This window comes from Cherax quadricarinatus, chromosome 37 (assembly GCF_038502225.1).
Source record: "Cherax quadricarinatus isolate ZL_2023a chromosome 37, ASM3850222v1, whole genome shotgun sequence".
NCBI lineage: Eukaryota > Metazoa > Arthropoda > Malacostraca > Decapoda > Parastacidae > Cherax > Cherax quadricarinatus.
The window spans coordinates 16,057,809-16,079,552 of NC_091328.1; the positions used below are offsets into that span (position 1 = coordinate 16,057,809).

The 21,744-nt window shown below is 45.4% G+C and overlaps 1 protein-coding gene across 1 annotated transcript; it reads right to left on the reverse strand.

The window, feature by feature from the left end:
* Positions 1–489: 489 nt before the first annotated feature.
* Positions 490–17,292, reverse strand: LOC128703941 (serine-rich adhesin for platelets-like). Its single transcript, XM_070091736.1, has 6 exons — positions 17,285–17,292; positions 13,777–13,996; positions 12,275–12,411; positions 9,968–10,048; positions 3,875–4,031; positions 490–3,280 (listed from the first exon to the last, which is right to left on the reverse strand). The coding sequence occupies exons 1-6, from the start codon at positions 17,290–17,292 to the stop codon at positions 2,519–2,521; spliced, it is 1,365 nt and encodes a 454-aa protein (XP_069947837.1). The 3' UTR covers positions 490–2,518.
* Between the last annotated feature and the right edge of the window lie 4,452 nt (positions 17,293–21,744).

The window sequence follows — 21,744 nt, forward strand, 5'->3', positions numbered from 1 at the left end:
TCTTGCAGGATCCTGGTCCGAGTCGCTTCTGCCTTGAAGGTCACTTTCACTGGCCGGGTTCTTTTTTTACAAACCCCCCTATTCTCCGAAAATTTTCTAGCTGGGTCATGTCGTCTTCTCCTATTGCTTTCATGATGCTTTCAATTGCTTTTTTTTCCCTTGTTTTCTTGCTTCATATGTTTCCCCTTCAACTTCCTGGAGCCCATACACAAAGACTGACCTCACCCTTTCATTCTCCCACTGCGTATCCCTGTGTATCCCCTCATTTAATTTGGTTTCCTGCACTGCAGCTTTCCTTTCTTCAGTTTCACTGGCTAATGTACTTGGGCTCAGTGGCCTGTCATTTTCCCTTCTCGGCTTTCCTTGGGCTCTGATGTTGTCTGTTAGGGCCTCCACATAAAGCTTAGCTCTTTCATTTACTACAGTCTCCTCTGATAGAGCTTCCCCATGCACTTGTGCCCCTTCTTTCCCTACAGTTCCCTTATTTGTGGCTGAGGTAGCAGTCTCTGTTGTCAATCCCAAAATGTTCTTTAGTTCTTTAGGCTGTTTCAGATTTTTCAGTTCCTCTTCTAAACTCTGTATCCTAGCCTCTGCTGCTTTGACATGCACCTCCCACTTCCTGCTTTCCATATCTATCCTCTCTTCCATTCTCATGCTAAGTTCTTCTAGTTTCTTTTCCCATTCATGATCTCTTTTTATGAGCTCTGCTGCCCAATCTTCCTTTGCAGCTTCCTCCTCATGTCCCTTGTACATATTGCTGTTCTAAATTGGTGAAGGATAATATAAATCAAAACTTTTCTGCTGTGTTTATTTTGCTCCCTTTACACCCAGGATAACAGGCCATTTGGACTCCTGGGTTGTAATAGAAGGCAACATCTAAGATTCTCGAATCTTAAAATATTGACGCTTATAAATAACAAATAAAAGGCACAATACCGTGACTGGAATGATACACAAATAACCCGCACATAGAAGAGAGAAGCTTACGATGATGTTTCGGTCCAACTTGGACTTTTTAAATGGTCCAAGTCGGACCGAAACGTCGTCGTAAGCTCCTCTATGTGTGGGTTATTTGTGTATTATTGACGCTTGATGTGCACAGAATGTGTGAAAATGTAAGAAAGCCTGGGTGGGAAGTATACTCCGTAGATTTGCTGTATCTGTGGCTTCTGTTCAGGAGAACAATTATAAGTTAGAGAGCTTCCTTCATGTACAGTACTTCATTATTTCGCCCATGTTGTGTCAAGTTGGTCAGTATTATATGACGTGAACATTATTTTGTTTGTGGAGGTGTGGCGACAGTACTTGTATATAAGGTTCTTTAAATGACTTGTATTTGTTCGGGTTATTGTCAGTGTTCTAGCTTTCGGAATCAATGTTGTAATGTACATGGTGTTTACGAGTTTATTGGGTTGTTCTTGATAGCGGGGATGAATAATAAGGCTTCAGAAGCTTCTTACTTTATTTGCGAAATCTGGGTACACAGGTAGTGTTTGTGCCCATGGTTCGGAGGGGCCATGCCCAGCGAAGGAGAGAGTAGTAGTCCTTGTTGACTGTGTGAAGGATTGGCGCCGAGTGAGGGAGAGGCAGGGTGATGCCGTTTCAAGTGGCATGCCCACCAGGCTTGCCCTCTGGGGGAAGCTATGGGAACTAGGCATGTAGGCTTACTGGCTACAATGGTTGCACCTATGTAATATTGTTCCAGTGGTTTCAGTATTGTAGATTTGTTAGTAATGTGTAGTACACTACTTGCACTGTTTTATTTAGTCTGCCTTCAATCGTCTTTTTGTGTATTATTTATTGTGTTTTTGTAAATGTTTTTTTGTGTATGTATCGTATTTCACTTTGTTCATTGTTCTCTCTGTTTTAATACATTCATCGTAATGGAGCTCTTATTTAATACACAATATTCTTTCTCTTTATCCAAGTGTAATAGTAATGTTCCTAATAAAAGATTGACAACACAGTCCTGGAGTTTCAGACGTACTGTCTGGAGGTTTCCTTTCCCCAGTGTCAGGTTTGTAGAGATGAGTCATGGAGACGCTGTTGACACATACCTACAAAGCAGCTCCAATTGCTTGGATCAGGAGCCTTTCAATAGTATCAAAAGACCCTCTTGAAAGATCCAGTAATTACACAATTATTTTCTTTACTATCATTCATAAATTTTTAGCATCGTATTTTCCGGCATATATGGCGCGTCTTTTTTCCACAAAAAATCTTGGAAAATCATCCTGTATCTTATATGTTTAACGTCAGGGTCAAGGGTATAGTCAAGGTCAAGGGTAGGCTTTGAGAAACGCTTTAGTGTAAAGTAAGAAGGTAAGTAACCCTTGAATATAATTACTGATTTATTGTTATGATACTTCAGTCGTGCGCCTTATATGCCGGAAAATACGGTAATTTCGAAATACAGTTTATTAGATAAGAGTAATTAACTATAATATAGAGAGCATATAACCATAACCCATTACTGTGAACATAAAAAAAAACTCTTACCCTATTAACACCGCAAGTCTCAAGAGTCCTGCACTGCCTTGGACACATCAGAGTCTTTAGACTTATCAGTCTCTTCGAAGCTCTCGAAGAGCTGGAACTCCGGGTGCTCCTTTGCGAAGACATTCTTGGCAAAGTCTCGAAACAGCTGCAGGGCAATAGACTTTTTCAGTTCCTCCAGCTTTGTCTTGTGGATCTCTTCTTCTGACTCTTCACTAGTCACCCTACCATGAGAGCCTTTCTTCCGCCGCTTCTTCTTTTTCTTCTTCTGGTTGTGGTCACTCACGATACCATCCTCATCTTTCTCCTGCAGGAGTTCCTCTTCCATTTCTCCGGAAATTCCAACGTGTTTAAGAGATTCTCTGTGATATCCGGTGCCGTTTTTGTTGGATTCATCACTCAGGTCTCTTGATGCTCTTCTAAAGTGAACTTTGGAGTCTTGCTGGTAAGCATCATGTGAGGCCAGTGTTGGAGGTTCCTTGCTCGAGGAGGCTGATGTTGGAGGTTCCCTGCTTGTAGAGGCTGACGTTGGAGGTTCCTTGCTTGTAGAAGCTGAGGTTGGGGGTTCCTTGCTGTTGGAGGCTGAAGTAGGGGGTTCCTTGCTATTGGAGGCTGAGGTAGGGTGCTCCTTGCTGTTGGAGGCTGAGGTAGGGGGTTCCTTGCTGTTGGAGGCTGAGGTAGGGGGTTCCTTGCTGTTAGTGAGCGTGTCAGGAACGCTGTATCTGTACCCAAACCGTCCCATCGCCCCTTCACGTCCCTCTGTCGCTCTGTCCGCCATCTCTGTCTGAAATGCAATGTTTTCGAAGTTCATAGGAAAGCAAAAAAAGAGAAACACTATACTAAGGGTAAAAGAACTAGATTTGTTTCAGTTACTAAGTAATCTGAGAGATGAATCCCCTACGTCTCACAACTCAAGCCCCAGGAAACCAATAACTTAATTTGTTAAGTATCACCGACAAATTAACACATAAACAGCTCTAAATCAGTCCAAAACTTCGAATAATTTCGAGAATCAATTGTAGAAAGTTTGAAGTAGATTGGAATAGGCATTCTAAAGTTATCGCTGAGAAAATTAAGAATAAAAAACGACTCTGATCCCTTACAGAAGTTTTTGTTCTTGATGGTGTGGTCCTTCCTCTTACCTCGTCCTTGATGGTGTGGTCCTTCCTCTTACCTCGTCTTTGATGGTGTGGTCCTTCCTCTTACCTCGTCCTTGGTGTGGTCCTTCCTCTTACCTCGTCCTTGATGGTGTGGTCCTTCCTCTTACCTCGTCCTTGATGGTGTGGTCCTTCCTCTTACCTCGTCCTTGATGACGTGGTACTTCCTCTTACCTCGCCCTCGAAGGGACAGTACTACCTCTACCTGAGAATGACTTTACCTCGTCTTCGATGAGGTCATCCTCCAGGATCTTGCTGTGAAGGATTGGGGGCTCTTTCCTGGCTCTGGCCTGCTGCAGGTAGAGAAGGTAGGGCGTGGTGTACGACTCCTTCTCCGGGTCGTACAGTAGGTCAGCATCACTCTCCTCACTCTCTGATCTGTGGGCATAAAGCAGGTCAGTAGCACTCTTGACCTGTGGGTCGTACAGGTCGGCAACTCTCACACTCTGACCTGTAGGTCATATAGCAGGTGAGCAACAATCACACTCTGACCTGTGTGTGAGTCAAACAGCAGGTCAGCATTACTTTGACCTGTGGGTCGTACAGTAGGTCACCCCCCCCCCCACCTCACTCTGATTTGTAACACGACCCTCAACTTATTCGACCCAGGGGAAGAAGCACTAAACCCAACGAGCTCATACAACGCCTTGGAGTCTGGGCGATCAGGTTCATTTCCCAAGAAGGAAAACTTCATCTTCTTGGACCAAGAGCCCTTCACCAACATCAAGAGTTGGAGAAAGAACTAGATGGTTTAGAGAAGAATGTGAGGGTGAGATGGAGTGGGAGATATCACTCGAGGGAGTGGAGTATGACTCGGCAGGATGGAGGGTGTGGAGTTACCCAGAACTTTTTTCTTTACAAACCGGTTGTCTCCCATCTAGGTCTGGGGGGGGGTTCCTCCCCTATAAGAGAAAACGCATTCACCATCATTCATGCAATCGCTGTATTTAGATAAATGGTTCAGAGAACCGACAGGTTAATAAATTAGACATGTGCAACACTTAAGTATCTTTATTAAGGAAACGTTTCGCCACACAGTGGCTTCATTAGTCCTATACGAAGAAGAATGGCGAAGATCAGAAGTAGTTTGAGGTAATCAGTCCCTCAGCCTGGAGTCGTTATCAGTCCATCAGTCTTCAAGACTGATGGACTGATAACATCGACTCCAGGCTGAGGGACTGATTACCTCCAACTCCTTCTGATCTTCACCATTCTCCTTTGTATGGACTGATGAAGTCACTGTGTGACGAATCGTTTCCCCAATAAAGATACCCAAGTGTTGCACATGTGCCTAATTTATCAATCATTGTGTCGTCAAAAATGTACTGAACTGCCACATCCCCCAGTCTTCAGAGTGCAACATTCCCACTCTTCCTTCAGAGTGCAACATCCCCACTCTTCCTTCAGAGTGCAACATTCCCACTCTTCCTTCAGAGTGCAACATCCCCACTCTTCCTTCAGAGTGCAACATCCCCACTCTTCCTTCAGAGTGCAACATCCCCACTCTTCCTTCAGAGTGCAACATCCCCACTCTTCCTTCAGAGTGCAACATCCCCACTCTTCCTTCAGAGTGCAACATCCCCACTCTTCCTTCAGAGTGCAACATCCCCACTCTTCTTTCAGAGTGCAACATCCCCACCCTTCCTTCAGAGTGCAACATCCCCACTCTTCCTTCAGAGTGCAACATCCCCACTCTTCCTTCAGAGTGCAACATCCCCACTCTTCCTTCAGAGTGCAACATCCCCACTCTTCCTTCAGAGTGCAACATCCCCACTCTTCCTTCAGAGTGCAACATCCCCACTCTTCCTTCAGAGTGCAACATCCCCACTCTTCCTTCAGAGTGCAACATCCCCACCCTTCCTTCAGAGTGCAACATCCCCACTCTTCCTTCAGAGTGCAACATCCCCACTCTTCCTTCAGAGTGCAACATCCCCACTCTTCCTTCAGAGTGCAACATCCCCACTCTTCCTTCAGAGTGCAACATCCCCACTCTTCCTTCAGAGTGCAACATCCCCACTCTTCCTTCAGAGTGCAACATCCCCACTCTTCCTTCAGAGTGCAACATCCCCACTCTTCCTTCAGAGTGCAACAACCCCACTCTTCCTTCAGAGTGCAACAACCCCACTCTTCCTTCAGAGTGCAACATCCTCACCCTTCCTTCAGAGTGCAACAACCCCACTCTTCCTTCAGAGTGCAACATCCTCACCCTTCCTTCAGAGTGCAACATCCTCACCCTTCCTTCAGAGTGCAACAACCCCACTCTTCCTTCAGAGTGCAACATCCCCACTCTTCCTTCAGAGTGCAACAACCCCACTCTTCCTTCAGAGTGCAACATCCTCACCCTTCCTTCAGAGTGCAACATCCCCACCCTTCCTTCAGAGTGCAACATCCCCACTCTTCCTTCAGAGTGCAACATCCCCACTCTTCCTTCAGAGTGCAACATCCCCACTCTTCCTTCAGAGTGCAACATCCCCACTCTTCCTTCAGAGTGCAACATCCCCACTCTTCCTTCAGAGTGCAACATCCCCACTCTTCCTTCAGAGTGCAACATCCCCACCCTTCCTTCAGAGTGCAACAACCCCACTCTTCCTTCAGAGTGCAACAACCCCACTCTTCCTTCAGAGTGCAACATCCTCACCCTTCCTTCAGAGTGCAACATCCCCACTCTTCCTTCAGAGTGCAACATCCCCACTCTTCCTTCAGAGTGCAACATCCTCACCCTTCCTTCAGAGTGCAACATCCCCACTCTTCCTTCAGAGTGCAACATCCCCACTCTTCCTTCAGAGTGCAACAACCCCACTCTTCCTTCAGAGTGCAACATCCTCACCCTTCCTTCAGAGTGCGACATCCCCACCCTTCCTTCAGAGTGCAACATCCCCACTCTTATTTCAGAGTGCAACAACCCCACTCTTCCTTCAGAGTGCAACATCCCCACCCTTCCTTCAGAGTGCAACATCCCCACTCTTCCTTCAGAGTGCAACATCCCCACCCTTCCTTCAGAGTGCAACATCCCCACTCTTCCTTCAGAGTGCAACATCCCCACTCTTCCTTCAGAGTGCAACATCCCCACTCTTCCTTCAGAGTGCAACAACCCCACTCTTCCTTCAGAGTGCAACAACCCCACTCTTCCTTCAGAGTGCAACATCCTCACCCTTCAGAGTGCAACAACCCCACTCTTCCTTCAGAGTGCAACATCCTCACCCTTCAGAGTGCAACAACCCCACTCTTCCTTCAGAGTGCAACAACCCCACTCTTCCTTCAGAGTGCAACAACCCCACCCTTCCTTCAGAGTGCAACAACCCCACTCTTCCTTCAGAGTGCAACAACCCCACTCTTCCTTCAGAGTGCAACATCCTCACCCTTCCTTCAGAGTGCAACAACCCCACTCTTCCTTCAGAGTGCAACAACCCCACTCTTCCTTCAGAGTGCAACATCCTCACCCTTCCTTCAGAGTGCAACATCCTCACCCTTCCTTCAGAGTGCAACAACCCCACCCTTCCTTCAGAGTGCAACAACCCCACCCTTCCTTCAGAGTGCAACAACCCCACCCTTCCTTCAGAGTGCAACATCCTCACCCTTCCTTCAGAGTGCAACAACCCCACTCTTCCTTCAGAGTGCAACAACCCCACTCTTCCTTCAGAGTGCAACATCCCCACCCTTCCTTCAGAGTGCAACAACCCCACCCTTCCTTCAGAGTGCAACAACCCCACCCTTCCTTCAGAGTGCAACAACCCCACCCTTCCTTCAGAGTGCAACAACCCCACCCTTCCTTCAGAGTGCAACAACCCCACCCTTCCTTCAGAGTGCAACAACCCCACCCTTCCTTCAGAGTGCAACAACCCCACCCTTCCTTCAGAGTGCAACAACCCCACCCTTCCTTCAGAGTGCAACAACCCCACCCTTCCTTCAGAGTGCAACAACCCCACCCTTCCTTCAGAGTGCAACAACCCCACCCTTCCTTCAGAGTGCAACAACCCCACCCTTCCTTCAGAGTGCAACAACCCCACCCTTCCTTCAGAGTGCAACATCCTCACCCTTCAGAGTGCAACAACCCCACTCTTCCTTCAGAGTGCAACAACCCCACCCTTCCTTCAGAGTGCAACAACCCCACCCTTCCTTCAGAGTGCAACAACCCCACTCTTCCTTCAGAGTACAACAACCCCACTCTTCCTTCAGAGTACAACAACCCCACTCTTCCTTCAGAGTACAACAACCCCACTCTTCCTTCAGAGTACAACAACCCCACTCTTCCTTCAGAGTGCAACAACCCCACTCTTCCTTCAGAGTGCAACAACCCCACCCTTCCTTCAGAGTGCAACAACCCCACTCTTCCTTCAGAGTACAACAACCCCACTCTTCCTTCAGAGTGCAACATCCCCACTCTTCCTTCAGAGTACAACAACCCCACTCTTCCTTCAGAGTGCAACATCCCCACTCTTCCTTCAGAGTACAACAACCCCACTCTTCCTTCAGAGTGCAACATCCCCACTCTTCCTTCAGAGTGCAACAACCCCACTCTTCCTTCAGAGTGCAACAACCCCACCCTTCCTTCAGAGTGCAACAACCCCACCCTTCCTTCAGAGTACAACAACCCCACTCTTCCTTCAGAGTGCAACATCCCCACTCTTCCTTCAGAGTACAACAACCCCACTCTTCCTTCAGAGTACAACAACCCCACTCTTCCTTCAGAGTGCAACAACCCCACCCTTCCTTCAGAGTGCAACAACCCCACTCTTCCTTCAGAGTACAACAACCCCACTCTTCCTTCAGAGTGCAACAACCCCACCCTTCCTTCAGAGTGCAACAACCCCACCCTTCCTTCAGAGTGCAACAACCCCACTCTTCCTTCAGAGTGCAACAACCCCACCCTTCCTTCAGAGTGCAACAACCCCACCCTTCCTTCAGAGTGCAACAACCCCACTCTTCCTTCAGAGTGCAACAACCCCACTCTTCCTTCAGAGTGCAACAACCCCACTCTTCCTTCAGAGTGTAACAACCCCACTCTTCCTTCAGAGTTCAACATCCGCACTCTTCCTTCAGAGTGCAACAACCCCACTCTTCCTTCAGAGTGCAACAACCCCACCCTTCCTTCAGAGTGCAACAACCCCACCCTTCCTTCAGAGTGCTACAACCCCACCCTTCCTTCAGAGTGCAACATCCTCACCCTTCCTTCAGAGTGCAACATCCTCACCCTTCCTTCAGAGTGCAACAACCCCACCCTTCCTTCAGAGTGCAACATCCTCACCCTTCCTTCAGAGTGCTACAACCCCACCCTTCCTTCAGAGTGCAACAACCCCACCCTTCCTTCAGAGTGTAACAACCCCACCCATCCTTCAGAGTGCAACATCCTCACCCTTCCTTCAGAGTGCAACAAGAGTGCAACAACCCCACCCTTCCACCCTTCCTTCAGAGTGCAAACCCCACCCTTCCTTCAGAGTGCAACAACCCCACCCTTCTTTCCTTCAGAGTGCAACATCCTCACCCTTCCTTCAGAGTGCAACAACCCCACCCTTCCTTCAGAGTGTAACAACCCCACCCTTCCTTCAGAGTGCAACAACCCCACCCTTCCTTCAGAGTGCAACAACCCCTCCCTTCCTTCAGAGTGCAACATCCTCACCCTTCCTTCAGAGTGCAACAACCCCACCCTTCCTTCAGAGTGTAACAACCCCACCCTTCCTTCAGAGTGCAACAACCCCTCCCTTCCTTCAGAGTGCAACATCCTCACCCTTCCTTCAGAGTGCAACAACCCCTCCCTTCCTTCAGAGTGTAACAACCCCACCCTTCCTTCAGAGTGCAACATCCTCACCCTTCCTTCAGAGTGCAACAACCCCTCCCTTCCTTCAGAGTGTAACAACCCCACCCTTCCTTCAGAGTGCAACAACCCCACCCTTCCTTCAGAGTGCAACAACCCCACCCTTCCTTCAGAGTGCAACAACCCCACTCTTCCTTCAGAGTGCAACAACCCCACCCTTCCTTCAGAGTGTAACAACCCCACCCTTCCTTCAGAGTGCAACAACCCCACCCTTCCTTCAGAGTGCAACAACCCCACCCTTCCTTCAGAGTGCAACAACCCCACTCTTCCTTCAGATTACAGGTACTGTACTTCAGTGATTTAATGAATCACTTTAATTAAGCTGAAGGGAGATGAAGGAAAATAAAGATGAACCAACACAAATTGGAAGCAACTCTTGTACAGGTACAACAAACATTGTTGCACCTGTACAACAGCTGGTGAAACATGTATAGCAAAGTTTTATAAACGACCACCTGACCAGCAGAACATGAGAAGAGGTGCCGGAGGTTCGAGTACTCACCCTTGAAACATGAGTTCGTCGTCCTCTCCCTCAGGCTCCAGCTGGTCCAAGTAGTCTTGGAGTAGTCCTCCAGCTGGGGTCCTGCAAATAAACCATCCTTATAGTCCACGAAGCGGTAGTGTTGGTCACTACCATCAGGGGGAGACGAGAATGCTCACAGTTATTTTTTTGCAAGGTAGATTTGGACTAAATTCTGTGCTAAAAGTGACTGGTTTATTGTGTACCCTATATCAGGTCTATGAATGGTAGTAGCTGGTTTACTGTGCACACCATATAAATTCTGTGGATGGTAGTGGCTAGGTTATTGTGCACAGTATATAAATTCCGTGGACGACAGTAGCTAGGTTATTGTGCACAGCATATAAATTCTGTGGACGGTAGTGACTACTTTACTGAACACCCAATTTCAATCTTGTGGACGGTAGTGGCTACTTTACTGCGCACTCCAAATCCATCCTATGGAAGGTAGCGCAAAAACACATGGATACACAAAAGGCCTAGGAGCTAGGGCCCCCAAACGGTAAACAGGAGTATATCTAGATACGTATATCTACAATTTATATATTTCGTATGTTGCAAGAAAATTTAGGGTATTTATCTAAAATGTTTGATATCTTATTTTCATTAATTAGGTCCCGTGACGTATCACGCAGGTTATCATACTGTCAAAGTTTCCTAAGTGTACGAAAATCTGTGAGAGCTTTGCAGCAGTGGCAGTTTTAGGTATCTCACTGGCCATTTTGCAACCCCACCCACATTATCGGCCTTGTAAATCAAGCATCAATTTGTCGGTATGGTAATACCTAATGGTTATAATTATAACAATAATTTTTAAAGGGGTGGACCGGTAGACCAGCGGAAGGCCTCGGTCAGACGACCAGAAGCTCCAGCTGCGGCTCATCATATGACTAAGATCCGTGTCAGGAAACACTTGTCCCATTTCCTGACAAACCTTAAGTAACTTAACTTGTGGGTACTGTACACCATTATCATAGTCACACTGCCAGACACTGTAACACAACGGTATCTTGGTACAGAGGGTATTTTCGACAACTTTACTGCCTGACCACTAGTTACGAGTGAGAAAAGTTGGATTTAAGAGAGACCAATCTATTAGGTTTGCAACAGTACCTCTTAATGATTACATCTTACTTCTACTGATGGACCTCGCCTCTTCTGTCATCAAGATTTTTCTCCGCCTCACCTTGACAATATTTAGTCTCCATTCTGTAGCTTCAGCTTCACAATGTTTCAGACTATGGAGCAGAATTTCTTTTCCAGGCTGAGGGACTGAACACCTCAAAACTACATCTTCGAGGGTGATGGACTGATTACATCGTCTTTAGATCTCTATTGCTTCTGCTGCCTCCTCTGTATGCGACTGAAGAAGCCTACTGTGTAGGCAAAATCTTTCGGAATAAAGATACCTAACTGTTGCACATGTGTCTTTCTTATAAACAATAAGATCCTGCATCAAAATACTGCTATGTACATCCTAAATATGATCCTTGTGAAAAAAAAATTACAAGAGCACCGGTACATACGAGAGTTGTGTAAAGAAATACAAAAACCATGAAAAAACACTCAGAAATACAGAGAAGAATGAAATGAAAACGACCTCAGCATATCCAAGCACTACAACACACTAGCTCTGACAGTCATGTAGGCAGCCCTCACTCCAGGTGTCTGCTGGAAGCTTCTAAGATGCTGACACAGGTGAATGAAACGCAACAGGAACGTCACTCATCCACAAAACATATTAAGAGGGCATGAATTATACAGGTAACAAATGAGAACAGTGAGCAGGTAAGAAAGTCACGCTCCCTCCTAAGGTTCTAACTAATTAACATGAATGTGGGAACAGAGGTGAGCAAGCGTAGTGCCGGCCATTAGAATTAAGTAAAATTTTTCATAAATATTAAAAGATTATGTGTATCTAGCATCCTGTCATGTACCTTATATAAATGCGTCTTAATAAATATATAACGAAATATAAAACATTACTATCGTTTTTCCAGCTGAGATCAATAATAAATGTTATATTAGGTAAAGTGAATAATACTGCGTACAATAATACATACAAGATAAATAATATACTACACATATAACTAATGAATATAAAATATATAAATGATGCATAGAGAATATAGTTAAGGGAATGGAATGAAAAATGAAAGTAAAATTAAGTTTACATATCTGAATATCACAAGTGTAACACTACAACCTGTTGGATCAATTTACTAACAAACGATAATCTTTAATAATAATAATAATATTATTATTATTAAACAAGCAGGGGCATCTGACCTGTTGTCGTGGGCAGTGGTGGGCGTGGTATCCGTAGTAGACTCCTCGCCCTGGGTACGCCCCATGGGGAAGGTGAGAACACGTTGTATACGCTGACGTAGTTCCTCTGACACCACCCCCTCCATCTCAGGCACACTCTAACGAAGAAAGTTGCTTCTTTAATGTTTAGGGCTTATCGATTACACGACAGTCATAAAGGCCTTATGTCCCTGTTCACCACCAGTCAAGAACACTTTAAACCCTTGCCATATATTGATGATTATGACTGGTTCAAGAAAGTAGGTCGTCACTTCATTCATATCAATGCTAGGTCACTTTTACCCAAAATATCAGAGATTAGGATTCTAGCAACCAAGACTAAGACGGCAATTATACCCATCTTGGGATCATGATTAGATGACACAGTGACAGATGGCGAAGTTAAAATAGAAAGTTACAATATAAAACGCTTGGATAGAAATATACAAGGTGGAGGAGTATGTGCAATGTAAGAAATGACTGAGCTTACAACCCAAGACCCAATTTATATGACAATAAACTGGAGATTCTATGGTTTGAGGTGTTGCTGCCCAAGACCAAACCCATCCTAGTAGGAACTAGTTACCGCCCCAGATAATCAGCTCTTAGAAAACCTTTCGAGAGTCTTGTCCAGAACTGAGCACAATTGTGAGACAATAATACGTACTGGGAGACTTCAATATATGTTATCAACAGCAAAATAACGGGCTTGTAACAGGTATAAGTAGCTTCTATGATTAAATAGTTACACTCTACTAATCAATGCACCAACATGGATCACACAGTTCTCATCCACTATACTCGACCACATATTTTGTAACTGTTCTGATAACATTAGTCAGTCAGGCGTCATTACCACAGGTCTTAGTGATCATTTCATCACTTACTGCACCAGGGAAAATCATTAGGGAACGAACAGGTCTACACAGGACAATAAAAATGAGGTCATCTAGAAGCAACAGTTAAGAAACACTGGTAAACAGGCTACACTATCGTGAGTGGACAGTGATAACAAGTTGTACGGAGGTAAATGATGCCTGGGAAACATTTAAAACAATGTTCACTACCATCCTTGATAATATTGCACCAGTTAAAGAGGTTAGGAGTAAACGGAGAACTGAACCCTGGATGGCTGCTGAGATATTCAGGAATCTTTTACTAAAAAGATTTAGGGGAAACAGGAAGGATGTTGCAGTACTCAATGAATTTAAAAGAGTAAGGATAGAGTGCAGAGGCTTATAAAAGGAACAAAGGTAAGTCACTATTGCTTAGAAATCGAAGATTGCCAGAACAACCCCAGAAAGCTCTGGAAACAAGTAAAAGGTGCGGAAGTGGTATTAGCTGTTACACGTTCTAAACGTATTAAGTGGTATTTCAAAGATGTGAAGGTGGTATTTGTTGGAACAGGTCTGAAGCGTGATAAGTTGTATTCCTGAATCATGAAAATGGTACTGAAGCGTGAAAGTGGTAACAGAAACACTCACATAATCAGGTACATTCTGAAACTGTGTTGACCAGGAGTGTTGGGGATGCCAGTTACGACTGGAGGCAGGTGGGCGTGTGGGCGTGCGAGCGGGAAAAGTCCACCTCAACACGCCCTCCCTGATGACCCGAGCCTTCTCCAGACCACGCCCACGCCCACGCCCATGCCCATGCAACAGCTCGGTGTCCAAGTCCAGGTTACGCTGGTGGACCACATGTCGGCTGTCCCCAAAAAAGAGATGACAAATAATTTTAATATTTTGATGCATATAATTATTTGATGTGCAGGTTGGTTAATGGGGTTTCAAGCCTATCGGCTAGATGAGGATCTTTAAGGTTCGTAATCTTTTCACGTGTGAAAAGATTACGCACAACCATGTGTCTAATTTATCAAGAATACTTTAATCCCCGGTTCGATCCCGGGTTTGGGTAATTAAACTGGCGTCCCGTGTCTCGGTTGGCAACGCACTCGCCTCACATTCCGAGTGTCTGAAGTTCAATCTGCGGTAAGGGTGAAAACACTGGGCATGTTTCCTTACAACTACTGTCCTTGTTCACCTAGCAGCAAGTAGGTACCTGGGTATTAGTCGACTGTTGTGGGTCGCATCCTGGGAAGCAAGACTGAAGGACCACGATGGAAATAAGACAATACATATATTTTGTAAATAAGACAGACAGTCCTGGATGACGCATTGACTCTCGGGTTATCCTGGGTGACTAACCCCTCCAGGGTAAAAATCCGAACAAGTTTTATTTTAACAGGAATTTAAGTTAAGTCTCGGCATATACAGAGATATATATACATCTCGGTGTGTATATCCTCTGCTTTCAAAAAGATTCATTAGCATCTGTACCTATCATTAAGGTTTAATATATTCATGGAGAGCACTAAATCCATAGGGGTTATACAGGGACCTCGATAGATATGCAGGGACCTCAATAGATATACGGTGACCCCAATGGAAATAAGTCATTCTGATTTTGGAGAGGGATATCCTAGGTTTACCTGGAGAGGGTTTAGGGGGTCAACGCCCCCACGACCCGGTCTGAGACCAGGTCTCATGGTGGATCAGGGTCTGATCAACCAGGCTGTTACTGCTGGCCGCACGCAAGCTGACGTACGAACCACAGCCCGGTTGGTCAGGTACTGACTTTAGGTGCCTGTATGATAATTGTACTTATGATAATCTTTATTTCTACAAGTACACGTACAAGGTTTACAGGCCTAGCTGATATCAATGACATACTACTATATAGAAAGCCGGTCAAATTAGGTAAATTTTGTCCCCAAGATGCGACCCACACGAGTCCACTAACACCCAGGTACCTATTTTACTGCTAGGTACACTTGGAGTATATCTGAAGAGGGTTTCGGGAGTCAACGCCCTCGAGGCCTGGTCCGTGACCAGGCCTAGTGGTAGATCAGGACCTGATCAACCAGACTGAATAAGGACAGCAGGTGCCTCACGGAAACACGTCCTAATGTTTCCACCAGTACCGTGAATCGAACCACGGTCCTCAGTGTGTGGGCCGAGTGCTCCATGGAACCACGGTCCTCAGTGTGTGGGCCGAGTGCTCCATGGAACCACGGTCCTCAGTGTGTGGGCCGAGTGCTCCATGGAACCACGGTCCTCAGTGTGTGGGCCGAGTGCTCCATGGAACCACGGTCCTCAGTGTGTGGGCCGAGTGCTCCATGGAACCACGGTCCTCAGTGTGTGGGCCGAGTGCTCCATGGAACCACGGTCCTCAGTGTGTGGGCCGAGTGCTCCATGGAATGGGAAGCCTTCAGGCTCGAAGCCAGGGAAGGGGATCACTGACCTAATTCCTTAGAACAAGAACCTCTCACTAGCACCGAGAAACCTGTCTTGAGGGGACCTACCATTAAAATGTTTCTTTCAGAAAATCTACACATGATTTTTAAAAACAGAAATGTAAGTTTATGAAATGGTTCCAATAGGCGCATGACTGTTGTAGACATATCACTGATAAACAATAAAGATGTACCTTAGGACCCCCACTGGAAACAAGTCACACTCTTTTAATATTATTGAATTACCTAAAGTCGGTTCCTGACCAGCCGGGCTGGTCAGGAACCGACTGGTACGTTGGTTTGCGTGCAGCCAGCAGTAACAGCCTGGTTGATCAGGCTCTGATTCACCAGGAGGCCTGGTCACAGACCGGGCCGCGGGGGCGTTGATCCCCGGAACTCTCTCCAGGCAAACTCCAGGTAAACTTACCTTGTGTTAAATGTACGTAAGTAAGTAAGTAAGTAAATTTATTCAGGTATACACAATACAGTTACATAGAATTATCATACATAGCAGCATATGTGTAGAGAACCTGGGATAACCCAAAAAAGTCAGACAGAGTGACTTATTTCCATTTCCAATGTACTTTTTGTGTGTCCATGTGTTTAAATAAAGTTTATTTAGGTACAGGTACACAGTGACATGTGCAAATTACCCAGGATAACCCAAAACGTAAGACAAAGTGACTTATTTCTATTGTAAAAAAATGTTTGTATGTTATGTACGCAAATCTAAATAAAAATTTCGTACCTTGCTTACTTAAAATATAACTCGACAAACTGAGTGTGACTTATTTTCATGATTGTGTTCAGGGATATAAGTCTTACCTGTTTCTGCTTCTCCATTACTTTGTTTTCTTTTCCCTGGAGCAACGGCCGAACTTTCCAATTATATGAAAACTTAGACAGCAGTAAATTATTTTTCATGGGGAAGTGGTAAACCCGTAGCCGGAGCCATTATACAGTGTTTGGGAACAAGACGTATTCAGGTTCAACTCAAGAAAGCGAGAGCCCTGACTCCTTGGATTAAGAGCCCATCAACACCATCTAAGTACACTCCTCAAAGGGACTCGACAGGGAATAAAATTAAACTAACAAAATCAGTTACGTAAGTCTGGGCTAAAATTTGCCCGTTTTCTGTTTCGTCTCAGAACGGTGATTTAATGTAATTAAGATCACTAACTATTATATAATGCGACCTTGTGGCTTAGCGCTTCTTTTTGATTATAATAATAATAATATATAATGCGATGCACTTGATAAGTTCAACCAAATAATACCATCACTTAACTTTTAATTACCATACACATATAATTCTGTGCATAAAACAACTGAAAAAACAGTTACAATAAAATAAACCATAGAAAATTAACTAACCTTATTATTCAGAGGGTAAACACAAATAGTGAATGCCAGGTAGAGGCTCCTGACATGAAGCTTGGAGGATTTGAAACTTTTAAAACGAAGCGACGAAGATTACTACAAAACTATTATTATTATAATAAATTCAAACGCTAAACTAGACTATACTAAAATAATAACATGCAGAAAGAACTTGAAAAATAAAAGTACAAACGATGCAATTGTAAAAATGTTTGATCTGCTTTACACAGCACTGGAAAATAAGGAATATCCATTAGGGCTTTTTATTGACCTAAGGAAAGCTTTTGACACAGAAGACCACGGCATCCTACTCTACAAACCTGATCATTATGGTATAAGAGGCCATGCACTTGCATATTTCAAATCCTACCTCACTAATAGGTATCAGCACGTCACCATTAAAGACACAACTTCATCAACACGACCACTTGATACTGGAGTGCCACAGGGAAGTGTCCTTGGTCCCCTGTTCTTCCTCTTATACATCAAAGATCTTCCCAAAGTATCACAATACATGAAACCAATTAATTCTCTTTGCTGACGACACGACTTATGTCATCTCCCACCCAAATCTTGCCACACTCAACACCATTGTTAACGAGGAGCTACTAAAAATATCTACTTGGATGACAGCCAATAAACTTACAATTAACACTGACAAAACCTTCTATATTATGTTTGGTAACAGAGCAGGTGCTGCACAACTGAACATTAAGATCGACAACACTCTGACAAACATAATGAGGGTAAATGCCTGGGCCTACACCTCGACAGCAACCTGAAATTCAGCGCCCATATCCAACCCAAAAAAAAGTATCCAAAACGGTTGGGATCCTCTCCAAGATACGTTACTACGTGCCACAATCAGCCCTTCTCACACTATACCCCTCAAGGAAGGTTCCTTGATGCTGGTGAGGGGCTCTTGATCTAGGGAACTGGATCTGTGCTCCAGTTCCCTGAGTTAAACCTGAATACCTTCCATCCCTCCCCCAAGCACTGTATAATCCTATGGGTTTAGTGCTTCCCCCTTGATTATAATAATAATAATAATTCTCACACTATACTATTTACTCGTCTATCCTTGTCTCACCTATGCTATTTGTGCTTGGAGATCAACATCAGCAACACACCTAAAGCCAATAATAGCCCAACAAAAAGCAGCAGTAAGAATAATCACGCAATCCAATCCCAGGCAACACCCCCCACCCCCCCACTCTTCAAAGATCTAAATTTACTCACTGTACAGAACATCCACACTTACTACTGTGCAACCTACATATACAGAACCATAAATTCCAATGTTAACCCTGAACTAAAACACTTTCTTGATAGTTGTGACAGGACCCACAGGCATAACACCAGGCACAAAAATCTCTATAACTTCCCCATGTCCGGCTAAACCTATATAAAAATTCAGTGTACATAAAAGGGCCTAAAATCTGCAACACCCTGCCTGAAAACTCTAGAACTGCAGACACAACCATCACTTTCAAAATTACCATTAAAAAAAAACATCTAATCACCCTGACACATCCCACCATCATCTAACTACAAGAAAACCACCTATTCTCTTACTTGTACCATACACACATAAATAACAAATAGACCTACTCTCGATATCTGTTATTCCTCCCAATTTACACTTACACTCACTCAAATGACTGTAAACATAAAATTACGTAATAAAGCTATTGCCTAACAAATCTTAAACTAGTCATAAGTTTGCCTGAGATACTCCAATATAGGAGCTTTAATATAAACTGTCCTCTTCAAGGGGGGCTCCTTGGCGTGGTGAAGAGGCTCTTGGTCTGAGGAATTAGCCCTGTCGGTCTTCTTCCTCAGACCGAACCTAATTACCCCCCATTCTCCCCTCCCCTATCCCATCCTCCCCTTTTTCCATTCCTCCTCCTCCTCCTCACCCCTCCCTTTTGCCCTTCCTCTTTTTGGCCTTTGGGATTTCTCCCACAGGCACGCTAGTTCCTACGTAGGGGAAAGGACACCGGGGTCCATCCCATTCCGTTGAGGTTCTTGGCGGTGGCGTAGTTTGCCGTGGAATCTGGATTGCCTGGGGATGTCCCGATCCCTCTCCGGTATCCCGGAGTAGCTTTGGGTGTCTTTTGGGCGACGGGTGTATCTCTGGAAGCCACCTTTCGGATTCTGGGGGTGGTGGCCGAAGGAGGTATGCTTTGTGGCGGATATCCGGCCGCCCTCTCTTTTGTCCACCGAGGTAGCTCAGCAGATGTGAGGTTGCTATCCCGGATTGCTGGTTTACTGGCATGAAGGGTAGGGTATGGCACGGGTTCCATGCTGCATCTGCGCTACTAGCGGTGCTGAGGTCCTCTTGGGCGCGGAGGGAGATTTCCGGCCCTTTCATTCCTCCTGGGAACTATTCCTCCCCGCTCCCCCCTTTTTTTATTCTTTTTTTTATTTTTATTTTCTTTTCTTCTTTCTTTTTTTTCTTAAAAACAAAAAGCAAAGGAGTGACCTAACCATGGCAGCCCTAGTCCATGAACCCACTACCCCTGGGCCCCTTCTTGATACCGCACCCCATTCTGACCCTGCCTTGTGTTTAGACCACTCTTTGGACACTCCTGATGCCCCTGTACCTCTTGCTGGTGCTGTTTCCTCACCCGCTTCGGGTACTGGGGCTTCGACTGACTCCTTCGATTTGTCTGAACTCCGCTCTCCTTTGACTATGCTTCCGGCTTCTCCCTCTACGGTACGGCAATTTTCGAATCGCCCGCCCATTTCACGCCGGACCAACTCCGGTCCTACTCCTAAACGCCAACGTCAATCTCCTGATGATGCTCCTTCATTACCTTCCCATTCTACTCGGAAAAGACCGACACGTCAAGCACTCCCTCTCCACGCTCAGTTTCGGACCACACAATGGACTAAATTCTTTACTTTAAGACCGACTTCTTCTTTTGCCTACCTTTCTGACCATAGTATTGGCAAAGCGCTCCTGCGTCATGTTGGTAGAGATATTTCATTTCATGCTCTCAAGAGCGGTATGCGCATCGTCACTGTCCAGAATGCTACCCAAGCTCATGATCTTTCTCTCCTTTCGAATATCGATACTACTCCTATCACTATTGAAAAACATCTTTCTCTCAATTCTTGTAGTGGTACTGTCATTCTGCCCCATACCTGGAGTTTACCTGGAGAGAGTTCCGGGGGTCAACGCCCCCGCGGCCCGGTCTGAGACCAGGCCTCCTGGTGGATCAGAGCCTGATCAACCAGGCTGTTGCTGCTGGCTGCACGCAAACCAACATACGAGCCACAGCCCGGCTGATCCGGAACTGACTTTAGGTGCTTGTCCAGTGCCAGCTTGAAGACTGCCAGGGGTCTGTTGGTAATCCCCCTTATGTGTGCTGGGAGGCAGTTGAACAGTCTCGGGCCCCTGACACTTATTGTATGGTCTCTTAACGTGCTAGTGACACCCCTGCTTTTCATTGGGGGGATGGTGCATCGTCTGCCAAGTCTTTTGCTTTCGTAGTGGGTGATTTTCGTGTGCAAGTTCGGTACTAGTCCCTCTAGGATTTTCCAGGTGTATATAATCATGTATCTCTCCCTCCTGCGTTCCAGGGAATACAGGTTTAGGAACCTCAAGCGCTCCCAATAATTGAGGTGTTTTATCTCCGTTATGCGCGCCGTGAAAGTTCTCTGTACATTTTCTAGGTCGGCAATTTCACCTGCCTTGAAAGGTGCTGTTAGTGTGCAGCAATATTCCAGCCTAGATAGAACAAGTGACCTGAAGAGTGTCATCATGGGCTTGGCCTCCCTAGTTTTGAAGGTTCTCATTATCCATCCTGTCATTTTTCTAGCAGATGCGATTGATACAATGTTATGGTCCTTGAAGGTGAGATCCTCCGACATGATCACTCCCAGGTCTTTGACGTTGGTGTTTCGCTCTATTTTGTGGCCAGAATTTGTTTTGTACTCTGATGAAGATTTAATTTCCTCATGTTTACCATATCTGAGTAATTGAAATTTCTCATCATTGAACTTCATATTGTTTTCTGCAGCCCACTGAAAGATTTGGTTGATGTCTGCCTGGAGCCTTGCAGTGTCTGCAATGGAAGACACTGTCATGCAGATTCGGGTGTCATCTGCAAAGGAAGACACGGTGCTGTGGCTGACATCCTTGTCTATGTCGGATATAAGGATGAGGAACAAGATGGGAGCGAGTACTGTGCCTTGTGGAACAGAGCTTTTCACCGTAGCTGCCTCGGACTTTACTCTGTTGACGACTACTCTCTGTGTTCTGTTAGTGAGGAAATTATAGATCCATCGACCGACTTTTCCTGTTATTCCTTTAGCACGCATTTTGTGCGCTATTACGCCATGGTCACACTTGTCGAAGGCTTTTGCAAAGTCTGTATATATTACATCTGCATTCTTTTTGTCTTCTAGTGCATTTAGGACCTTGTCGTAGTGGTCCAATAGTTGAGACAGACAGGAGCGACCTGTTCTAAACCCATGTTGCCCTGGGTTGTGTAACTGATGGGTTTCTAGATGCGTGGTGATCTTGCTTCTTAGGACCCTTTCAAAGATTTTTATGATATGGGATGTTAGTGCTATTGGTCTGTAGTTCTTTGCTGTTGCTTTACTGCCCCCTTTGTGGAGTGGGGCTATGTCTGTTGTTTTTAGTAACTGTGGGACGACCCCCGTGTCCATGCTCCCTCTCCATAGGATGGAAAAGGCTCGTGATAGGGGCTTCTTGCAGTTCTTGATGAACACAGAGTTCCATGAGTCTGGCCCTGGGGCAGAGTGCATG